Below are 24789 nucleotides of genomic sequence, written 5' to 3' on the forward strand. Positions count from 1 at the left end.
TTCATTGATTATTTTTAGTAGCACATATGGTTGGTAATGTCTAAAGACTCTGAAATGGGCAAGTGGAACCAGGTTACACCATTGTTGATTTAAACAGATTGCTCAGTGCAAAAACAGGAAGGTATTAAAACTGTTTTCAGGGGCCTGTGACCTACTACTGATTAAGAGAAAAATTCAAACAAAACCATAGCCATCCGAGCTGAAACATCAGTGTGGTATACCTGTTAATTCATCCACTTCTATGTCAGGAGTCTGGCAATTTCATCTCAAATGCTAGAGGATCTTTCAAAGTATGAAGCATTCTAAGAATCACAGATTTTATACCTATCTAGTATTTATAACTAGATTAACCTATAATTATTTGGCCAGCAATCTACAATACAGATCAAAATTCAAACAGGCAATAAGATTTCTTGTAAGTGAACGACAGGGAACTTCCAGAAGGTTTCTATGGAGTTTGTGTACTACGGAACTAATTGACATACACAAACTTCTGAACTTCTAACTTCATAAGGTCCGTATCTTCTTCTTTATAAGAGTAACCAATTGATACGAGATTAAAGTACACCTATATTGCAAGCCTATCCTGGGTAACACCTCACATCCGATTGTCCTGAGGTGCTGTTTTAGCAGTTGTAATTAAAACTGAACTGTGCAACAAAGCAACAGTATGTCTGAGGAAAGAACAGGATGAATCAATCTCCATGACAAACAAACTCTTTCTCCTCCACCCACGTAACAGAAAACATCTGATAATACATTAGTCTAACCTCAGGCTTATTACTAACTACTAAAAACAAACAGATAGTTTGAAGAGAAGAGATAATGGAGGGGAGAGAAGAGTGTGTAGTAATTGCAAGAATGGCTCCTTACCCTACAGTAACCGTCATTTTTTGAGATGTTGTAAACAATGTGGATGCCACTGGAGTGCGTGTGTGTTTCATGTGCACAAGACTGGATTTTTTTAAAAATAGCAGCATACACTGGGGTCACACAGTTCATGTGCCTCCTCAAGCTCTTGTGTGAGGGCATTAAAGGGCGAAGCAGTCGCGATCCTCCCAGTTGAAAGCCCATGATAGCTAAAGAAACCCAACAGGAGAGATGGAGGGTGGGCTGTGGGATCCAGTGCCGACAACTGGATACATCTAGTATGTGTAATTTTTCTCCCAGTGCCAAATATAGTTTTGGGAAGTCAATACATAAGTTGGATTGATTTAGGAGAAATTCTGGAACTCCTTAACGGACATATCTCGGAGGAGGTCTCAGCACTACCTTGTCCCTGTGGAATGTTGTACAGGGAGGGTCACCCACAAGCATGTGATGCTCACTCACTGTTTTGACCAAATTGATAGCCACTAGGAAGACTCTTTGCAGAGTGTGGTGCGTGCAGGGAGCAAAAATACACTGAGGTCCCAGACAGGAGTGGGTTCTTTGGATATGTATGAAGTAGCTCCTTCAGCAACTTCACTACAATGAGGTGAGAGAAGACCCCCCATGTGACTTAACAGGCAGCTGACAAGCTGAAATTGCTGCGAGGTGGACTTTGTTAGAACTGAGCGAGAGACCTGCCTCCTTGAGATGTGTTAGGTACTCAATGATCTTAAGTATAAAGGCCTGGGCTGGGTATAGATCATTTTGGACTGCCCATATCAAGAACCTTTTTGACTTGAAAGAATTTGTCCTTCTGATAGATGTTTTCTTGTTTTGAAATAGGACTTTTTGAAACTACAGGGAGCAGTCTGCCCTTGGTACTTAGACAGTGAACAGCCACAAAGTCAGGTGCAGTGATTTCAGGTCTCGATGGAGTATATGGCTGTGATTCTGTGGCCTGTGAGCTGGATGAACAACTACAGTAGCTTTGTGAGCCAGATCTGCCTTTGTACAGAACCACCAGAATGACTGCGGCTTTGTCTCTTGATTTTGGAAGTCACCCTGGGAATCAAGGGAATCAGTGGGAAGGCCTACAGCAAGCCCCTGTTCTACTGCAGAAGGAAGGTATTGAGTAGTGATTCTGAATTCAGGCCTCCCCAAAGCAAAAGTTCTGGCATTTTGGGTTGTCTGCAGTGACAAAAAAAAGTCTATTGGCAATAGGGCCAGTATGGTACGGTGGCATGCTGAATGGGTCATGTCCTGGTCAACCAGTTGCCATTCATGCCTGTGTAAGGTCAGTGCCCTGTGGTGAGGTTTTCCTGGGCCAGATCTGAAGTAACTTGTGAATGGTAGCAGGGAGGCCTCTCTGTTCAAAGCCAGAGAAAACGCACAGACTGGAGATGCTAACAAGGAACGGCATTCCTCAAATGGCAGTACTGAGGGATGAGGTCTCCGCTCTGATTTCAGTGTCCAGTGCTATGTTCTTGCTGATGTTGTCTCTGAAGGGGATCCCTCAGATTTCATGTGGGGGTATCTTGGTTCTGAATTTTGTGTCAGTGCCAATGCTTTTGCAAACACCGATGTCGGCAATGTCTGTCCTTTCGGCAGTGCTCTTTGGTGAAGGACTTGTTCTTATCCTTAGAGAAGTGGTGTTTCTTCTTGCCTCTCTATTTTTGAAGCCATGTCTGGTCTCAGCTTAACCTTCTCTTTCAGTTTTACCCATAAATTCGGGTGCTGGCATCAGCTTTGGCGCCAAGTTATTGCCGGAGTCAGTTGCATCGATGGGACTGGTGTCATAAGGAGGTTCTCTTTCCTACATTCTTCTCCCTACCTTGAGTGTAACGTCTGCTTCAATGGGCACTGAGGATGACCCCTCCCGCGTACCTTAGAGTTGGAAGTCTCCTTCGCATCCGAGGTAACACACATTGATTGCTCCAGCAAGTGACATTTGAGACATACTTCCCTTGACTTATAAGTCCTCAACATGAATGATTTACACATCACATACTTATGTATGCAACTCTTCCCACAAACAGGAAAGGCATTGATTATGCCCATCAATGAACGGATCAGTCCCTCACAGGTTAGAGAGAGCTTAAACCCTGAAGGCTTGGAGTCTGCTGCGGTGGTTGTAGCAAAGCACCTTGCTCTGCTGTACAGTGGAATATACAGAAAGTCTCGCTTTTTCTTTCTCCCCACCCTGCTCTTTATTTTCCTAGGACATTAAAATCAATAGAAAAATAAGGAAGTGAAGAAGGAATCATCACAAAACACAACTAATGTGGAATTAAGTTTGAAGCTCAAGGAAGCTTAGCAGGTCTAATACATGCCCAGTTCCATCTCGTTGCCTCAGGCAGGGTCAAGGCTGATCCAACCTTTATGACCTCACATGGGAGCAAAAGGAGGCATAGGCTGTATGCTCAACCCCAGACAATGCTATTCAAAAGATTCTGATCTCGCGTGTATGAGGTGCACATAGACCTACAGTAGGATCCACAATGACACATACTCAAAGAATAAATCTGGTTTCCTTCTTAAATGAAGCTCAGTGGCTGGAGGAGACAAGCACGCGTGTGTATTTTTTTTTTAAATACACACTTTGGAGCTTGTCATCATGTGGCTGTATGTTTAGAAGTTCATAGCACAAACTTAAATTTTGTTTAGTGAACAAAATAGCATGAACCTCTCTTCCTACTTTTTCCATAAGCCTTTTGCCTTCCAGTCCCTGTTCACTCACTGCCCTTTTCCTTCAACTACTTTGCTCCACTCCCTTCTCAGATCTCCTCTCACCTGGACTATGAGGACGCCACCTCTCACAATCCCTCCGTGACCCAGCCAGTCGCCAGCCTCCATCATCATCTTCCCCATTTTGCTCCTCCCTGAAGATGCGCCAGTTCTCGCTCTCAGAGCGAATAAACTCGTGTTTCCTCCCTGTTGTTGTTGTCCCACCTTCCTCAAAATTTGGTCTCACTGCAAAGAAAACAAGCATATAAATGAATATGCAGTCCAATCTGAGGACACTAGAAACACATATGGCTTGTAACTTATATCTGGAGCCATCACAGGAAACAAACATCTAGTCCCAAGAATCTCCAGCAGCATTTGAGAAGTGAAGCTTGGATAGATCAATGGGAGCAATGCATTTAGAGGCCAAGAGGAATGGCAATTCATGGGGAAAGTAAGGAGCGGTGAAGAAACAAATGAGGGAAAGGGATGAGGAAGAAACTGGGAGGGAGGCAAGGATGAGACGCAGAGGTTAAGCGAGGGATATGGAAAATAAGGGCAAAAATGAAAATACAGCGAAAAGTGTGTGGAGGGAGAGGAGAGATTGTATTAACAATGAAAAGACATTACATGCTAGAGAAAAAACTGGAATGAAGATAAGAAAAGCAAGAGAAGGAAAGCACTGTAAACTTATTTTTAATAAAATAGAAATTAAAATAATTGTTAGTTGCACAATATGTATATAAAATCTTTTTAGGGGGGCCCTATAAAACCAACTTTTATCAGAATCATTTATCTATAACCTTTTTGGCGCAAACATACGGTGTTGGTGAATTTAAGAGAGTCATTGTAGAATTATGGACTGAACAAAAAATACTGCTGTAACTGCATTACCCTATCTGGCTCTTGGATGAACCGGATTTGAAAATGAGACTGACAGCTGTGGGTGAGGCAATGAGGAAAGGAGTAACTGTATTCAAGTTTAAGAAACTGGCAAAGAAGGTGTAAAATGTTGGTAGATCTGGGACCAATTATCCTTAATCTGCACTCGGTAAACATTTAAAATGCACAGGAAAATAAGAACACAGATACTTAGTGAATACCAATATTTCCAAAAATATAGTTGGTGTAAAGTTTTACACAAAGGTATCCACATGAGCATTTGGTGCAGGATTACCCCAATATGTATGTAGTAGTTCAAACAGACAGACAGACACCCAGCTTTCAGGTACAGCGCTGGGCCATTTTAATTCAATACTGAGTATCTATGTGCTTCTACTAATTTACAGTCTGGAGCACAACACTCCTCCAACCAGTTTTAGGATGTCTAATCTAAGCACTGTTCTGCCTCATGTATTTCTTGTATTCTGTTTTGTCCTGTTATAACTTCAGAATCCTTATGAGCCATATCGATGTGACACACTACTTTCCTATTATTGTTAGCACATGCTAGCCTGGATGTGTTTTGATATCTATAAAAAGGTATCAGTTTTAGTGGTGTGGAAAGGTAGGTTGATTTTTCCAAGTATATCCAAGGTCCTTGTATGAAATAATCATGTCAAATATTTTAGGAGAGAGAATATTTGGTGAAGTTTGTATTTCATTTTGTTATTTTTCCTTACCCTAATGAACCTAGAAACGTGACCCCAACTGATGTTTCTGAAGAAAGAAAAGGCCTTTAGGTCACCTCCTACAAGATATCCTAAGATGATACTCTAAGAACAAAATCACTCAGAAATATGTATAGGTGTTTACAGATTCCTCAGCCTGGCTAACAAGATCATGAATACCTGGATGCAATGATAGGGCACAGGGCAGGATTCTGTACCGATAGTCATGATTTTCATAGCTAAACCATCTTGCCGTCACCACCTGTGTGTGGGTCTGTGTCTATGGACTCCTGGTGATCACTTCACCTATCCCCGTTGCCACTCGCCCAATGGCACAGGACTTTTATGGGTAGGGGTGGGGAAAAAAGTTCTTCCTGTAAAAAAGCCTGCGCATGAGTAATTTAATGTGGGGGAGCTGATGCACACCAGCATTCACAAAAATCTTAGAGGAAGAGGCACATGTGTCCAGTTGCAAGGAGGTCCAAGACCACCAGGGTTTTCTCCTCCACTGCAGCCTTCATCCACCTTCACAGCTGTTGAGAGGTGATACTCTTTCATCTACCTGGTCTACCATTGAGGTCTTATACTGGGTTGTGCTGCATTTTGTGTAGTACCTCGCCTTCAACCTTACCACCATGGGTGACCCTACCAGGAGAACAGGACTCCAGATGGCATTGCTCTTAGGATCTTATGCAAGCTTCTCCATCATGTCAAGGTGGCAGCTCAGACATGTGCTCCTGGACTGGGATAAGGGGGAATTTTCAGCAGCAGCTTTCAAGACTGAGCAGGCCTTTTTAGGAACCCCTCTGCTCACCCCATACGGGGAATGGGCTAGAAAAGGTGCCCCAAATATAGGCTATCCCATCATACCTGACTGGATAACCATGTCCAGAGGGATCACTCCCATTGCAGTTGAAAAACAAAAATGTTTCTTGCAACTTGGAATGTCCATACCCGACTAGACTAATCAAAAAGTGAAAGACCCAAATGCAGAACAGCAATTGCGGCCCAAGAATTCTCATGGTACAACGTCGACATCGCTGCTCTCAGCGAAACACGATGTACAGATGAAGGCCGCTTGAGGGAAGAGGGAAGCGGTTACCCTTTCTTCTGGAAATGAAAACCAGCAAGCAACAGGCAAATACATGGTGGTGGCTTTGCAATCAAAAACCTTCTAGTCAACCACCTGACTGAGCTCCCTGTCGGCATCAACAAGCGCCTTATGACCCTCCGCATCCAACTGGTCAATCAATCATTTGTCACAATCATCAATGCATATTGCACCAACTCTTGACACTGAAGAACAGAAGGAATCAGTCTACACTGACCTTGATAAAATTTTGTCATCCATTCCAAAAACAAGTGAGATAATCCTCTTAGGGGACTTTAATGCAAGAGTTGGTAGAGATTCTAAAGTATGGAGTAGCACCACTGGGAAGGAAGGAGTGAGCAAGACCAATGCCAATGGCATCCTTCTACTTAGCAAATGTGCAGAGCACAACTATATGATCAAACACAATCTTCAGACAAAGCAACAAGTACAAAACAACTGGACAACACCCCCGCTCACAACAGTGGCACCTCTTAGACTATGTCATTGTAAGAACACAGGATCTAAGAGATGTCCAAATCACCAGTGTCATGAGAGGAGTCGATGATTGCTGGACTGACCACCACCTGGTAAGGTCAGTCATGTCCATCAAGATTGCACTGAAACATAGAAAGCAATCCAAATCACACAGGCAGCAATACAGCATCCAAACACTTCAATCCTCAGTGCACCAAGAGAACTTCCAAACACTCCTCAGTGAAAAACTGTCCATATACACACCCAGAAATGACAACACAAGTGTCGAAGATGACCGGGAAGCCCTAAAACAGACCATCCATGAGGTTTGCAAGGAATCCATTCACCCTGCTACCTGCTGCCATCAGGACTGGTTTGACGACAACACCACAGACTACAGCCCTTTCTCAGAAGAGAAAAGCTTTTCTGCAACTGGCAAAACCAACCACTATCCAGTCAGAAGCAGAGCTCCTTCCATCAGCTCATAGCTGAAGTTCAAAGGAGGATCCAAAAAATCAAAAACAAATGGTGGGAGGACAAAGCAAAAGAAATCCAAACATTCGCTGACAGACATGATATGCGGAACTTTTTTTTGAGAGACAAAGACCCTGTATAGACCAAACTCATGTGGCCTCACACCTCTGAGATCCGAAGATGATAGTACCCTTCTTAAGGATAACGAAGCTATCAAAGAGCGCAGGAAGGAACACTACCAAAAGCTTCTAAATCAAGAATCAAATGTGACTGACGACACCATCAACTCCATCCTCAGCATCCAAACAGGGAAACTCTCGCCAACCCACCAACACCTGAGGAGGTCTGCAAAGCAATTAAACAAATGAAGAACAAAGCACCAGGTCCTGATAGTATACCAGCTGAAGTAGGAGGAGAAACACTGTCTAACAAGCTTCACTTGCTGCTCTTCAAAATGTGGTGCACCGAAAAAATTCATGCCGACTTACATAATGCTAACATTATCGTCATTTTTAAAAAGGGTGACAGGGATGACTGTGGCAACTACCAACGCATTGCCCTCCTGTCCAGCACTGGGAAGATTCTTGCTAGAATCTTACTCAGTCGCCTGCTCCCTCTTGCAGAGGAAATACTTCCAGAGTCCCAGTACGGCTTCAGACAACTATAAGGCACAACCAACATGATTTTCGCAGGTAGGCAGATCCAGGAAAAACGTCACCACCACCACCACCAGGATTTGTATATGGCCTTTATCCATCTGATCAAAGCCTTCTACTGTGTCAACCGTTAGGCTTTGTCGAAAATCATGTCAAAGTTTAGCTGCCCAAGCAAATTTATCACTATTATAAGACTCCTCCCCCATGACCAGATGGCTGCCTCTATCCTGTGCAGTGGATCTCCTCTGAGCCCTTTGTCATCCGAACTGACATAAAACACCGCTGTGTACTGGCACCCTCCCTTTTCTCCATTTTCTTAGCAGCTATGAAAACACTAACCCAAGACACTCTACTACAGGGCATTGGCATCCAATATCGGATTGACAGCAACCTCTTCAACCTCTTCAACCTAGTCTCCATGCCAGAACTAAAGTAATATCGGCAACAATAACGAAACTCCAGTACACAGATGATTGTGCTGTAGTTGCACATTCAAAGGAGTATCTTCAAAAGCTCTTAATTGCTTCTCTGAAGCTTACAGAAGCCTAGGGCTAACTCTTAATACAGTATCAGCAAAACAAAAGTTCTCCACCAGACAGTCCCCAGTAATCAGACCCAGCAACGAAAATCTAGATCAGCAAAGAAGAACTGGAAAATGCAGAATACTTTGCCTATCTTGGCAGCCATCTCTCACAGAGGGCAGACAGACATCGAGATTCGGCACAGAATTTGCTGTGCCAAGCTTGTCTTTGGCAGACTGTCTCGCCAGGTGTTCAACAATCACATCATCAGAACACATGCTAGCCTTTAGTTTATAAAGCAGTGGTAATCTCAATTCTCCTCTACAGCTGTGAGATTTGGGTGACCTACAGAAAACATCTGAAAAACCTGGAATGCCAGCACCAGCACTTTCTTTGGAAGATCCTCAACATAAAGTGTAAGGATCATCGCAGTAAGAGTGTCCTCACAGAGGCCAACATCTTCAGTGTTGAGGCCCTGATTATCCAGCTGATAGGCACTGTGAGTGCATGTCTGATGTACGCTTACCAAAACAACTGCTGTATGCCCAACTCACCAAAAGAGAAAGGAAACGAGGAGGCCAAAAGAAATGTTTTAAAGACACGCTCAAGATAAACATCAAGAGATGGGGCATTGACACTGCACACTGGGAGACAGCAGCCCAGGATAGGGTTAACTGGTGAAGACTTGTCAGAGGGAACGTCCACTTTTGAGGAAAATAGCCTTGCCCTGGTCACAGGAAAAAAAGCCAGAAAAGGAAAGACAATGGTCATGCAGCAATCGCAGCCCAACCCGGTCTTCCAACACCACCTGCAATATCTGCAACGGACCTGTGGCTCAAGCATCTGACTTTTCAGTCACCAAAGGACCCACGAAAAATAAAAACTGTGAAAGAGATCATCCTTGACCATGATAGGTAAACCACAAGGAATTACTGATAACAGGGCCTAGTTGGCAAGTGCAGAGCTTATACAATTTTTTATGGCTTATCAACAGACTTCCTAGTTAGTGTGTCTTTTGACACAAAAAATTCTTCTCTAGTTACTTTCTGAAACCATTCTTTTAAAAATATAAGATGACAGCGGAGGAAGGAGCAAAATTTTGGTAAGGCTTTAACTCACAAAGAATTAATCTTTGACTCTTAACTGACATGCCAACTCTGCAATCAGTGAGAGAGGAACATCTTCAGTTTGTGGTTTCAGTGAGGAGTTAAAGCCCTTCTTAGGTTATCCAAGTCCCCTCTACAAGGGATATTATATTTAGTCCACAAGGGCAGGTTCACATAAAACCTTATGACAGAGATTCAGGGTATTTTGTTTTTTAAGGGGATTTAATGACATTTTCTAGTTCACCTGCTTACAACAGTTCCATAAAAAGAGGCTGCCTCATATTCAGTAAGATTAAATTAGCTGGTTAAAACAATTTCATGGTGAGATCATGACATTCCTCCCAAACACAGCAAAGTTTACTATAATAATTCAGAAAGGATGCAGTTTCTTCCATATGATGGTTACTGTATTCAGCATTGGAGTCTAATGTTTTGAGGACTGCTCTTAATTGCACCATTTCAAATTGGTACTAATGGGCTATATGCTCTATTATATTCATAACAGATTTTGAAAATATTTGCATATGTGCATCCATATTTATCATTCTACTGGTTCCAGCCACTCTCTTGATTAAAACTGTCGTCAAGGAAATGACAGTTTTCCTGCCCATTGCTTTAAGAAAAGTAATGGTTCTGTTTTCAAATACTGACACAGCACTACTCTTGTTAAGTTCTCCATTATTAATTTACGAGAAATCCAATTTCTATTTCTAACATTGCTCGAAATGCACAACACCTAAGAGTTGACAAGGCATGATCTGGTGCATGTTTTAGGCCTGCTTGCAAGGACAGGATGACACTAGAATGACCTTGGAGAAAGGAGGTGATGATTTTACAGTCTTGAATTTCTAGTGCAGTACCTGTGTTTTAGGGATGAGGAAAGCGTGTTCAGGAATAAATGTTATGTATAGTGGAGAAAAGCATAATCTTTAGAATTCTGCTATTGGTATCTTTCCAAGCATCTATAAAAGCAGATCTAGATGGTGACATTATGTGACTGCTTTGGTGCCACGCTCCTCAATTAAACAGTAAAGGGAACACACCACGATCTTGCTTAAGTCTCCATGTACCAGGACAACACAAACAAGCCAGTCAATAGGCAGTGACAGACTACAAGGACTAAGGACTCTGATAACTACTAAGGATTTGGCAAAAAATGACCTTAAACCCTATCTAGCTCTACTAAGAGACACTGCTCCATTTTGAAAGTCCAATCAACCAAAGATCAGAAAAAAGCCTCAGAAAAGTGACAACAGTGAAGTTACTAAAATGTGGAGTAACGTGGATCCAACACAAAAATGTACATACAATTTATATAAAGTTCAAATTTTCCACAGTACTAGTAAACTGAATTTACATACAGTTCCCAGAACCCCATCTTACTGGGTTGAAATTACTTAGTATAGCAGTCAGGTTTTGACCATGGCTTTTCTAAGATGAAAAGAATAAAATGTAATCTATGGTCTTGCCTTGCACTAATTGACTGGACTTCCTGAGGAGAAGGAGCAGTAAAAGGGCACCTGTGTTCATGTCTGACACAAAGCCAGCAATGGTGTTTATGGAAAACTTCAGAGAGAGCAAATAGGCATCCAGCCAATAAAGTCTACAGCTGTGCAATTTGGAATAGCGAAGTGACTAACCTCAAAGAACAAGATTGGAATTCTGGAATCCAGCAGTTTGATAACTTGTTTATGTAGAGGATTTTCTATTAGAACAGCAAATAACTTCAACTCCTTTTCACAGTGTCATGAGTTTTCCACAAGATGTATAGTCTATATTCTTTTCAAAGTGGAACAGGATTATTAACAGAAATATTATTGGTAGTGGTGAACTGGGGGGATGGGAGTGGGTGGTGACGATATCTATTCAGTACGATGTTTCTCTCTCCCTTTCCCAGCTCTTTCGTTTCCTCACCAAGGGAAGTTAATAAATACTATGATAATACTTTGCACTTGTTATAGCTTTCAGAGGACCTCAAAAAACTTTACAGAGATCAGTAATTTGTAGGCATGTTTTATAGCTAGAGAAAACTGGACAGCACTGGACAGTCTAGTGGCGTAACACTACTAGACTACAAACATATAAACATCATAATTAAGGCTGCGAGTCTGTCATGGAGGTCACGGATTCCATGACTTTCTGAGACCTCCGTGACTTCTGTAGTGGCTGGATCCAGGGCTGCCTAAGCAGTTCAAGCAGCCGCTGCTGAGGCAGTCTCAGGCCACCACTTGCCACCACCCGACCCCCTCTCCTCAGCACCTGCAGCAGTCCCAGCACACGCGCCGCTGGCCACCCCCTCTTCCCCAGCACCATGACCATGCACCCCCAAAAGCACCCAAGATTTAGTCAGGGGTATATAGTACACGTCATAGACAGGTCATGGGCCATGAATTTTTGTTTACTGCACATGGCCTGTCCATGACTTTTACCAAAAATACCCATGATTAAAAAGTAGCCTAAATAATAATGTAATTCGTCTAATGTCATACAGTAAATCAGTGACCGAATCAGACACAAAATTCAGTTCTCCAGATTCCAATTCTAAACACTAAGTAATACTGCCTCTCCAGATTCCCAGTCTTAGCTCCTCCTCTTCCCACCTCCTGTCTCCTTCTAAGCCCTACCAGTCAAGCATCCTCAGGTGCAGTTTCTAACTAATTTTCCTGGCAAGATTCCTGGATTTCATTCAAAGTCGTCTGTTTTTCACTAAATTCATGAACATTTGCTGGCACTGAAGTTAATGTATCAGAATATAAAAATAAGAAAGAGGAATGCAGCAGGTCTAATTCCTACGTATGTCCCAGTAAAACTGTTCATCTTAAGCATGGGCTAGTATCCCAAACCACTCAAGGAGGGTCTGTTCAGAAACATGTGACCAGAACCATAAGCTTTCTACATTACAAAATATGTCGTCTTATTAAAAAAAAATAAAAATAAACCCACCCCCCCACAAAAACCCAGTTTGTCACAGTGGAAGTGCAATCCTGCTACAATATGTAAGGAAAGTGAAGGACAAATCACAGTCCTACACACTGGCATGAGTGGAGGGTGCCCCCTTGTGCTAAATTACTTTCCCTTGTCCTGGAGGTCATAACATGTCTATCAGAGTTTATGGTGCTGTGCCTGAACATGTATTAAAATGTTCTGCACTAATGAAACAAAGAATTAATGTTCTGTATTTTTTGTTTTTTAAAAAAGGAAAAACCATGAGGGGGAGATTTCATTTCCTAAGTAGGAAAGTCTACATTAATAATTTTCCCAGCAGGCCTTCAGTAGTTTTACTGAAAACAATCACAGCCTTTGTTTCTCAGATCCTCTTATGCCTGACGCTCGCTCAAAGTCCTCACATCAGCAGCTAACAAAGAAAAAAAATGTAAAACACTGAACTTCATCACAAAGATATCCTCACAGCTCATTTTAGTGGTGCTGGAAGCTGGACACCACAGGCATATTTTCAGCTAAAATTGTTTTAATTAGCCAGCTGTTCTACTCAACACTAAATTTGAGGGACACCAGAATGTAAGTGCATGAGTGGTGCATTTTATTGTCCAGAATCAGTTTCACCACATTTTCAAACCACAGAAACTTCCTCTAATCTACATAGTTTCATCACAGTTTAAAGAAAATCCCATGAGTAATTCAATACTTTTACAAAGGAGCAGTATGGAGATGGAACAGGAAGGGCAGGATCTACATCTTCTGACTAGCATTAGACTACAAATCATCTACAGTCTCCAGTGACTGTGACTAGGCTGCACCAATATCCACTGTTAGGTGGAGCCCACACCGTTTGCTAACAAGACTCAGGTGTAAGAGACCCAATGAAAGTAAGGAAGCACAGGAAGAGTACAAATACAAGGATTCCCATCTCCACCCAAATATATTCTGCTTGACTTTAGTTAGGAAAAAATGATAGAGAACATTTCCTATTTTAAAGCAGCTATAGGAGGAAAAAGTTCTGAGGAATTTTGTCCCTTTGAACTTCCAAGTAAAACCTTAAGTAAGATTATGCAAACCTAAAGACCAATCCTGATTAGTGGGAGGGGGGAACGCAGCCCTTCTCCAAATAAGTTCTTGAGGATTTCTCCTCGGCTGCTAGGGTTTGTGTTGGATAAAGAAAGCCCTCCTAACAAACCAGCATTCTTTTCCACCTGATCAGAGCTAATTGGCCCCCCTGCAGACAAAATGACCAATCACATCAGCTTCAGATGAAAACCAACCCCCCCTGCATTATAAACAGAGGATTGAGACATGTAAACCCATTTTAAAGAAGAGATCCCTACAAACTAAATTGTGGAAAGTTTCTTGCCTGTACTGGGACAAGAACATAAGATTACCGCAGTCTACTTTTTGGACCCAAAACCTCTCCCCCTTTCCCCTGCACACTGATAAAAGCTACAAAGACATTGGTAAGTACACGATAAAATTACCTTTTTGACAAAGTTATTTACAATAGCATAATTTTAACTTTTAAAACATAATGCAAATTATTTTCATTGTGTAAAGAAAGCTGAGAGCGCTTTTGCTTTTGAAGCTCCCTACTGGAATATCACCTTAAACAAAATATTTCTGTAATTCTTCTCAAATATGAACCTTTTTTCTAACTGATAATGCCCACAGTGGCATAAGAGGGAAGCCAAACTTTCCATCATTAAGAACCCTGGCAGAAAAGGGCATTGGAAGGAAACTTCACAATGCTCAGCAGATGCATACAACTGAAGCTAAGGTAATCAACTATTGCTGAGGATGGGAAAAGACCAGAGAGTCAAACCGGTATTTATTTTGATTTGGTTCAGATTTGAGTTCAGTTGCATTCAGTGTGTTTGGGTTCAGTTCTGGATCAAGCAACTAAAAGTAAATAAATAGTGGTTTGGTTACTGGTCTGAACTGGTTCAAACCAAATTTCAGTCCAAAAGAATGGAAGAAAATTTAAAAAGTTGAAATTTATTGAAACTATCTTCATTTTTGAACATTTATTTACTTTTTAACTGTACATGAGTTTTCCTAGTTCTTGTGTTGTCAGAAAACAATTTTCGAAATGAACAATTTGTTTGAGCAAACTAAAATACCATCTTCCAAACTAGACCTCTGTGGTAAAGGAATAAATTTGAGTTTGAGGCAACGGCTCTGCTTCAAGTGGGGCAACTGGCAGGAGGAGCTGCCCTGGGGTTGGGGATGGCTGGGAGATCGTCTGTCTGTGGCAGAGATAGGTTGGGGAGCCATTATCTTTCCTCGATATTGAAGAGTTATCTTTAACTTCTGGGACCAGGAGCATTCCACTTCTCTTACCAGGATGAAATCTCAAAGTATGTCTACACAGCAGTAAAAGATCTGTGGCACCAAGTCTCAGAGTCCAGGTCTGGCTCATGGGGCTAAAAATAGCAGTGTAGAGATTCAGGCTCAGGCCAGAGTGGGGGCTCTGAAACCCAGGGAAGTGGGAGGGTCTCAGAACCTAGGCTTGCTGTGGGTTTGTGTGTTTTTTATTTATGTTTTTTGGGGGTTTTTTTTGCTGTGGAGATGTACCCAGAGATGGTACATCTATCTCTGGGCCCCCTGCTCTCTCATGTGCTGTGCAGGTAGCTCCTAAACTTCTCTCTTTCACTACTCTTCTGGGCTAGCCTTCTTCTAGTCTTTTCTCATTATATTGGGGAAGGCCTTTCTGGTTGCAATCACATGTCTAATTGTTATTTTGTTGTTTTATAATGAAAATAAGATCGCAGTAGTTTTTTTGTTGTTGTTTTTTTTTTTTTTAAATGTTGAGCTTAAGAAATGCTGGACCTTTATTTTCACCAGTAACCCACATTTTTTTTCCAGCTCAGTTTTGATTCAGGTTCAGTACATAGGACAAAACCATGGTTCAGGTTAAGTTCTGGTTCAAATAAAAATAGTGGTTCGACCTGATTCTCTAGTTACGGTCTTTTCCAGAAAACCAAACTCCTCTCACCCTTCTACCTTCCCACTGCATTCATCAGAGCCCAGTAAACATCTAGCTTTACATGATGATCTTATGACTAAGGTCAGTTTCAAAGATCTGTCAATGGCGAATTGAGTGTGCCTATGAAATAAGTGTCACACTATGAACTAGCATGATTGTGTTTTGTTCATTTGAAAGCAACTATTTAGGAGCATCATGCATTTACCACCAGGCATGAATTGCACTGGTCTGGAAAATGACTGGTTATCTCATATAGGTCACTGGGATAGTTTGCTGCACACAGGACTGGGGAAGCATTTGAGAAAATGTGAAGTTACAAAGATGGATAGCTAATAGAGGTAAACATGGGCCCATTTTATCCCGATATTAAATATCAAATGTTCAGAGTTTGTGGACCAGCTCCTTGGTCCCCACCTAACTCTCCTGATCTCCCCCAGTGCCCAATAATAAACCTTTATTTAGGACTTTGCATCCAGATCTCTCTAAGAGATTTCACAAGTATTTCCCTTATGGGATGAAGTTTAAACAGTTTCTTGGTAAGGCTTTTCTAACAACTTGAAGGAGACCACATAGTATAGGGCACTCAAATGTCACTTCATAATCAATGGTTGAAATAATGGTCTAACAGCTTTAAGCAGTACAGTAGCATATCAATATTGAGCTAGTCAAAATCTCAATCAATAAGGCTTGCTTTTGGTTTACATTGTAATGTAAACACAACTCCCCTCCCCCCATCCACCCCCACCGTCAATTTTACCTCAAAGTCTTTCAGCAGTTTAAAATTTAATTAAAAATTCAGTGCATGTATTACACTTTCTTTACCTCAGGAGAATATCTTGCTACTTCTCCCTTTTTACCTCCAACAACTGCCTCAGAATCACAGAATATACAGGCCTTGGCATCTGCCCTGGAATTTATGCCTTGCAACAGAACTGTGCTGCAGAAATTAAGTTATTTTAGCTCTGTCAGGTGCAAATTAAATCTTGAAAATGTGAATCAACTGTAAAAACTTACACCTTGCCTTCCTAATTCTGCAAGAAACTTCACATGACAAAGCTATTATTCTAACTGCCCACATTCATCATAATGGGTGTTAACACAGAAACCTAGAGACAACATTGATGTTTAAATATCAGCAATTTTACTACTGATAGTTGAACCACAAGCACCCAGCTAAAGTGATTATCCCACAAACCAAACTGCCCCCGTGCCCCCACAGATGCCAAAAGCACCAACTGTTCCCTTCCCAGCTTCCCCTGACAAATTCTATGATGCAGTTATGCACTCCCAATACAAAAATCTATAGTAAATACGAAGTGTGGGGACTGCGTTAAATAAACTGGATTTAATGTCAAACACCTCAGACACTGCTGTGCAGACTGTTAAATTAAAATTTAAGTGAAGCTGCCACAGAATCTAGAGACCTTACTGCAGAATTTAGGTTCATTTTGCCATGAATTGCACAAAGCCTCAACAACAGTAAACATGAGCTCTCGTTGCTTAAGTTATAGAAATGCCAATTAAATCTGAAATAGGTATAAAACATTTTTTTGTCATTTGTGCTCACGTAATATAAGCTTGGATTTTACTTACCTCCTCACAGCAGTGGCACATTAGTCAATAGGACTCCACTAATATTCTCAGAATCATGCTTCAATACACAGCTAAAAGGAAACTGAAGTCTATGCTAACTAGAACGATAACTGTGAGCTTTTGTGCAGTTACTCCTAGCAAATTCCTTCTTTCATAGCCTTTTTCTCCTTACACCAGTTTGTTGTGAACACCAACTAGACTCCAAACAGTACAATCTACCTCAGAAGCTTTCCAAAGTCAATTAAAATAGAATTTGCAAGTGATGTAATGGAGAGTGGGAAGCTAGGGTAGCACTCTGAAAATGTTTTGCTGGAACTCTGATCCAAATGAGAAACTATTCAAAAGCCTTAACAACAAAGCAAGGTGGTGACAACCTTTGTAGGAGAACAGCCTGAAAGTGCATTTGGTACAATGTCCTCGGTCAGGGTGTAGATATGAAGAACAAATCTTAAGACACATTTGGTGTCAGAATATTCCTGTTCACAGGAATGAGGCTGAGCATGAACTGCCTAGAGAAGCAAGGGAAAGATTAGAAAACCAGGGTGGCATGAAACAGCCAAACTGCTTCAGCTGAAGAGCCACAGAGCAGAGGGCACAAGAACATATATTCAAACTGGCAAAATGAAGCAGAGTATAGGGGTTCAGGACCATGTACTCTTGTAACCATTAAACTCTATAGTGAAAAGTAGCAGCTGATTACATGAACATCAGGGGTATGCTAAAGTGGTATTAATCAGCTGCAGAGGATGGCTTTATTGTGGACAAACCATCAGGGAGCCAAGAACCAGAAAAAAATCTGATTCAATTAAAAAGCCACTTGGGATCTGCTATGGAAAAGAAAATAAAGCATGAACTACCTTGATGCTTAAAGAAGTTAGCTCTAGCTATCCTGCTATGATTTGCTTCAACTCAATTGATTTATCAGAGAAACTGGATTGAGGAATGGACAAGATGGTGAACAGGAGGTAAAGAAAAGAAATAAAAGGAGAAGAGAAAGAAGCAATGCCATGTACACTTCTGATTGAATAACCATCACTTAATTCTCAAAAAAGTAAGAGGTAACATAAGAGGAAGGACTGGAAACATTGGAATAATATATCAAAGGAAGGGGATGCAAAGGAAGACGTTGAGAAAAATCTCTTTGGTAGCAGTAGCTCTTCTAGTCTTGAGGCAGCAAGTCCTGATTGTAACTGACAAGCAGATTCATGAGATAAGAACCGGCAAGAACAAGAGCAGACAAAGGCATAACAAAATCTGATGGACAGATGTTGAAGCTAGTCAGATTCAGACTAGAAACAACTTTTTTTTTTTTTTTTTAAAGCAAGGGTAATTAACCATTGGAACAACTTACCTATGGTTGTGGTGAATTCTCCATCACTGGAAACTTTAAAAATCAAGACTGGATTTTTTTCTAAAAGATATCTAGTTCAAAAAGGAATCAACCCATGGAAGTCCTATGACCTATGTTATGCAGGAGGTCAGACTAGATGCTCACAATGGTTCCTCTTGATCTTATAATTTAATCAATCTATGAATAGGGAAAGTAGAAAATATGTAAATCATCTGACAAAGAGGCGGGGGAATAACAGGGGGAGAGGAGAGAAGTAGGTAGAGAGTGAACAGTTACCTTTCGTCTGACTTCTCAAATACATTCAAGTTGCATCTGCTTTTCAAAGAACACTTGCAGGGAGGAAGGGGGAAGAAAGGAAATCCTCAGACTTCCTAGATTTAGAATTCAAAACCTAAGCCTGTTAGTTTAGCTTCCCCCCTCCTCCTGAAACACTCCTCTCATCCTGAATCAGCTGCACTACTTTTGGACTCTCCATCCATCCCAACAAAGAAGCTTTGTCCCGTGATCTAATTTAACTTAAGACACAATAGGTTCATACCCTCCTGGTTGTTATTTTTTAATAAACATTAAATATGGAGTCTCAGTCATGTACTTTAAAATTATTCACTGCACCACTGATTAGTGACCTGACACTATAATCACTACCACAGAAAGGACTACTTTTCCAGGCCAAATGGGACTACAGCAGCAGCCTATCCTCCTCACCAGGACAATCTCACTGTTAAAGTCTGAAGTGACATTGATAAGAGACTGCTGTGAAAAGCACTGCTTAGGTTAATAAAGATGGAGATGATATTCTTTCATTCTGAAATACCTTCAAGATTGTTACAGTACTGGAATTTCACTAATAGAAAATGTCCGAAACAACTTGATGTAATGAAGAAAGCTGGATGCAGGAGAGGTTGAAATCAATATTAATAAACCATTAGTAGTAATCAAATAATCAAGTCGCTGTATCAACCGAGCTTCAAACTGATCTTGATTGTGCTCTGCATTGTAGTGAAATGACAGTGCTCTACTGTAGTGTGCTGTTTTATCAGAATATGGGGGAGGAAAATGAACCCGAAAAAACTATTCTATATTTGTAAGGGTATATAATACTCTGAGGATTCCTGTTATTGCTTGTCACTACTAGATTTAGTTTTTTCTAAGGAGTAGCTCTGCTCTGCTTTGTACTCTATTGCCCAAACTACTCGTGAAACATGCCATAACAACTGCCCTCCAGACGCCATAACAATTTACACAAAAAGTTTTCCTCCAAGAACTCATATGGTTTATCCCAAAGGCATAAGGTCCCAAAGGTCTACACATATTCATCTTCCTTCCAAGTAATCGAGTACATGTTTCTCAAGACCGCAGCTTATTCCAAGAATCTAAGATGATAAAGAGGCACTGGCTCCAATTTGTTCTGCACACAGTCCCATCATTCCTATCGACTAGCCATAATACTCATTCTATAATCCCCCTCAAGGCACTAAACAAGGCCATTCTGAGTCTTAATGCAACACTCAGCTCTTCGGACCAGTAAAGCTGATTCGTGGTACCTAAAGCACTTCGAAGATTTTACTCTGTTTACTTTGTGATTTCCTATCACTGCTGCAAGACCAGAAACTGTATTCTTGCAGAGCTGTGGAGCACCCCAAAGACTGAACTAATATAGACTGAATAGCCTCAGTGGAGGGCAGTCCGTGGAGGCCAGGATTAGGGTTATTAGCAGAGTAGACTGTACTCAGCACTCCCAATGATTGACTCAGCAGATCGTTACTCATGCTCTGTGCACGGCGGAAGGAGTGGCGCATTATTTAAGAAAATTCTGCCTTGTTTTTCAGAAATATAAAGACCACCTGAAAAGCAGCTCTGTGTGGCTCAAAAGCTTGTCTCTCTCACCAACAGAAGTTGGTCCAATAAAAGATATTACCTCGCCCATTGTGTCTGTCTTGTATTTCAAAAAACTATTAGAATCATTAAAAAAAACCACCTGATCTTAGCCATTATATAGTTGTGGCATATTCACTGCAGGAGATAAGGAAACAACTGTAATTAATAGGAGAATGGAGAATAAAAAGGTGGAAAAAAGCCCCAAGATCCTACTCAAACCATCGGTTATTCCTCAAGCCCCTTGGATGCATGTTCCAAATAGAAGTAAAACATATTTGTATGTATGGGGAACCCACCACCACAAGCAAAGAAGACAGTAAAAGATCTATTCACGATGCTCACCAGGATATGGTAATGATCATATTTAAATCTACATATGAAGATTTTATATCCAGAACAAATTATAAACTCATAAATCAAATGAGTTACAGGACCAATTCCAGGATCAATATGCCATTGATCAAATAGGAGATAGTCATTTCTATCTTTGTTAAAACAGTCCTCATTTTACCATGAACAGGTCAAATCCTAGGTATTCAAACTAAGGCTGGTGGCTACTAATGTGAATATAAAAATTGACATACTGGACTAAGCCAATGATCCCTTTAGCCTGGTATGTACAGTGGCAAGGCCTTCAGAAAAAGGTGTGAATCTTCATAACCCACTTAATTGCACATCCTCTCTTATACATCTTTATGACCTGAAGCATTTGTATAAAGAGAAACTGCTTAACTCTGTTTATTTCTTCAAAATCAATTTGCCTCTACACTAGCTAGTGGCAGTGAGTGTCATCATTAATTAATGCAATGGATTAAAAACCAGAGTTTTTTATTTGATGGCTTTTAATTGTGTGTGTTCTTGTTTTATGGGAAGAGCTAACTAGCAATAGGAGCTCCCAATAGGATTTCTTTCCCATTCAGTATTTATATAAAACTAATTTTCTATTCAAGTGTAATAGTCTCTTAAGCCAAAAGTTTTTAAACTTAGGTGCCCACAGTTCAGCTCCTAACGAACTGCTTATCAGAGGAGCTGAACATCTACAGCACCCAGTCAAGTCCATAGGATCTGAAGGTGCTCGGCACCTCTGAAAAAAAAGGTTATTCTTACTTAAGATCCTAAACATGAATGTAGGAGTATAAGGCACACAATTTGCAATTTTTGGCTCTTGACTTTTATATTCCCTCATATGCAACTTCACCTTTACTTAAAAATTTCCATGAACTTCTCTAAATTTTTTTTTTCCCTCCTGTTGTTGCAGTGGGGTTTGGAGGGTTTTATTTTTTAGTTAAAGTGACCAAAACGGATGCTGTATTTAAGCGGAGAACTTCTCATCAATTTATATAATGGCATAATATTTTCCGTATTATTCTCTATCCCCTTCTTAATACAGCTTAACATCAGCAGTGGCCTGAGTACGTTCAGCAGAAGAGGCTCTCCCCCAGGTACCAAAATTCTAGTCAATAAGAGAATACGGTTGGTAGAGGTAAAGGTAATTTTAAAGAGGCAGAAAGTCAGGAACATCTGTGAGGAAATTTTTGAATTATAGAAGTGAGGTGGCGAGACACAGCCTTCCCCAAGAAAGCAGATAAGGGGAAGAACTGTAGTTAAATATTAGCTTTTTATTATTCTTTAGATTGCTATATTGCTTTGCTAAGATGAATCTCAACATCTAATTGCTATCATCACAGATGTAAAATATTAAAGTCTGTTTTCCACACAAGCTGCAGTGCTACAGCTGCCGATCTGCCATATTAGCACAGGTATTTGACCCAAATATAAATGGGGGGGGGGAATATGACAACTCTGTTTAAATGACTAGGTAGGGGAAATTTTAAAAGTAATCTGATGTTTAACTTAGTCTTTTTTAGCTAATCGTTACCACAAAAGCAGTGATAAATTCCACTCCAAAACTCCTAAATCAATCTTCTCTGGATTGCAATGTTTAAGACATCCTTTGTTGGGTGCAGGTAGTATTTGGTCCCTGGCTGATGTGCCAGAATCTGTGAAGATTAGCTGAAATACAAATATGCAGGAGCTTAATTAATTTTCTCTTTTTAGTTTTCAGAAGATGAGATCAGATATGATAAACAGCAACACCACCAAATCTAGTGCCCCCCTCCTGGATCAAAGGCACTTGAGGATGGTGACTAAAGATGGACACAGCACACTACAGATTGATGGGACCCAAAAGAAAGGTCTGGCATACCTACGAGATGCTTGGGGAATACTAATGGACATGCGCTGGCGATGGATGATGCTAGTCTTTGCTGCTTCTTTTGTCATCCACTGGCTAGTCTTTGCAGTGTTCTGGTACCTCCTGGCTGAGATGAATGGGGACCTGGAGTTGGATCATGATGCCCCACCTGACAACCACACCATTTGTGTTAAGTACGTCACCAGCTTTACAGCTGCTTTCTCGTTCTCCCTGGAGACACAGCTCACTATTGGTTATGGCACTATGTTCCCAAGTGGGGACTGTCCTAGTGCTATCGCCCTGCTTGCCATACAGATGGTCCTGGGGCTCATGTTGGAGGCCTTCATCACAGGTAATCAGGTTTATTTCACAATTTTAAATAGGGTAGGTCCTTTCAACCACATATAGGGAGTAGATTTGGTAAAATTCTTAATCTCATTATGAGTGCTTCCAGATGGGACATAAAAGGAGTAGGGCCAGTTACTAAAAGAACAACAAGACTGAAATTTCAACTTCAAAACAGCTTTATAGCTGTCAATTATAATCCAACTCCTTTTAAGCAGTTAAAGACCTATAAAAAGGAGAGGCACTTGAACAACAGTATTTCAGGATTTGTACTGGAAACCAGAAAGTGTTGCTCTTTACGGCAGCTCCTCTCCTGACACTTCCAACGAGTTATTTTCCTCCATCTTCCTCTATCAACTTCTTTCTTCCAACCTTTCATTAATTTGAGGTTTAAATCCATTTGTTTTGATACAGACTCTCACAGGTTTACCCAAAACTTTAGCTAGTTTGTTTAAAACTGGCTAAATTTTTTTTTACCCCCCTTCACTTTATTGTTAAGTATCCATGGGTAGCCAACACCCAAGAACACTTTAGAATCCCAGTGGTACTTAGTTTAAAGTTACTTAAAATGGCTGAACTATGGAATAATTTTAGACAAATATAGTATACTGTGCAAAAGGTTAGTGTACTGTATTTTAAACAGTTTCATTAAACGAAAGACCACAATTATATACCATAGCCAGTTCAAGGAGTGGATCTTCATCAATCAAGGATCACATCTCTTTCTGCAACTGCACCCTCATTCTCCAAATATTACTGTTTTACACATGCTAACAGATTGTGGAGACAAAAAAGTTCATGGAAAAAGCCACGGCTCTTTAAAAAAAGTGGATTTATTTTATTAATAAATTGAGAATAGAAACTGGTGCCAGCAACTTTTGGTATGATGGGAGCTGTACTATGTGTAGACTAGATCTAATAATTTGAAATCAAGCAGTCTGAGGATAGTTAACAGTATGTCCATCCCACTAAGCCTCCTCCTTTTCTCATGGGCCATTCCATACAACTTGCGGACAAGTAAGAAACTAACCTGACCATCATGATTATAGTTAATTCATTCTTTCCTGTTATGTAGGTGCTTTTGTGGCAAAGATTGCCCGTCCAAAGAATCGAGCTTTCTCCATCCGCTTTACTCATTCTGCAGTAGTGGCACACACAGAGGGCAAGCCATACCTTATGTTCCAGGTGGCCAACACTCGTCCCAGCCCACTCACCAGCGTTCGGGTTTCAGCTATTCTTTACCAAGAACAGGAGAATGGTCAGCTGCATCAAACTAGTGTGGATTTCCACCTGGACAGTATCACGTTTGAGGAGTGTCCATTCTTTATCTTTCCACTGACCTACTACCACTCCATTACCCCATCTAGTCCTCTAGGTGTTCTCCTCCAAGGGGATACCCCTCGCCATTTTGAGCTAGTAGTCTTCCTCTCAGCAATGCAGGAGGGAACAGGGGAAACGTGTCAAAGGAGGACATCCTACCTCCCATGTGAGATCATTCTACACCATCGCTTTGCTTCTATGCTGGCCCGAGGTGCCAAAGGGGAATATCAGATCAAGATGGAGAATTTTGAAAAGACTATTCCAGAGTTCCCAGCTGCAGCAGACTCTAAGAGTCCAAAGAGGACTGACATGAAGATCCGCATCAATGGACAGCACACTGACAGCTTCCAGATTTCTGAGACCGGTCTGATAGAATAGAATTTGGACTTGGTGCCTTTTTTTTTTTTTTAATTACATTAAACTTTCAGGTTAAACTTCCAGCCTTCCTTTTCCCCCCTATTTTCTTTTGTGCTCTCTCTTTTCTCCATCCTTTTGATTGCAGTATAGTGTGCAGAGTAAAAAAGCATAAAGTGCACATGTAAACTGATGAGAAGCTGTTTTAACTGCACAGAATAGAACGTCAGGGACAAGTACCACACTACAAGTTGTGGGAAAGTACTAATGCTACCTGCTGAATTCACTAGA

General features: G+C 40.9%; 2 protein-coding genes across 8 annotated transcripts in view; one reads left to right on the top strand and one right to left on the bottom strand.

Annotated features, from left to right (window-relative positions):
* The window catches only part of GIGYF2 (GRB10 interacting GYF protein 2), a 148749-nt gene that overhangs the window by 58487 nt on the left and 65473 nt on the right, over positions 1-24789 (bottom strand). For 5 of the 7 annotated variants that reach the window (XM_073360201.1, XM_073360202.1, XM_073360203.1 and 2 more), the window contains one exon: positions 3661-3840. The exons of 1 other annotated variant lie outside the window; for it this stretch is intronic. In XM_073360201.1, coding sequence (XP_073216302.1) covers positions 3661-3840 — 180 coding nt within the window. Of the gene's footprint in view, positions 1-3660; positions 3841-22164; positions 22251-24789 lie in introns of those variants that run through there. One more of the 7 variants, XM_073360207.1, reaches the window with a different exon arrangement.
* On the top strand, positions 13849-24614 carry KCNJ13 (potassium inwardly rectifying channel subfamily J member 13). The gene is made up of 4 exons (XM_073360208.1): positions 13849-13937; positions 21676-21727; positions 22344-22831; positions 23900-24614. The coding sequence occupies exons 3-4, from the start codon at positions 22354-22356 to the stop codon at positions 24520-24522; spliced, it is 1101 nt and encodes a 366-aa protein (XP_073216309.1). The 5' UTR covers positions 13849-13937; positions 21676-21727; positions 22344-22353; the 3' UTR covers positions 24523-24614.

The sequence above is a fragment of the Lepidochelys kempii genome, chromosome 9 (assembly GCF_965140265.1).
Source record: "Lepidochelys kempii isolate rLepKem1 chromosome 9, rLepKem1.hap2, whole genome shotgun sequence".
NCBI classification, from domain to species: Eukaryota; Metazoa; Chordata; order Testudines; family Cheloniidae; genus Lepidochelys; species Lepidochelys kempii.

What these genes read in the sequence shown, in the direction of transcription:
- KCNJ13 (XM_073360208.1), top strand. Translation starts at nt 22,354, where the DNA reads ATGAGATCAGATATGATAAACAGCAACACCACCAAATCTAGTGCCCCC. An exon ending in GTTGGAGGCCTTCATCACAG is followed by an intron (nt 22,832 to 23,899) that starts GTAATCAGGTTT and finishes CCTGTTATGTAG; the next exon opens with GTGCTTTTGTGGCAAAGATT.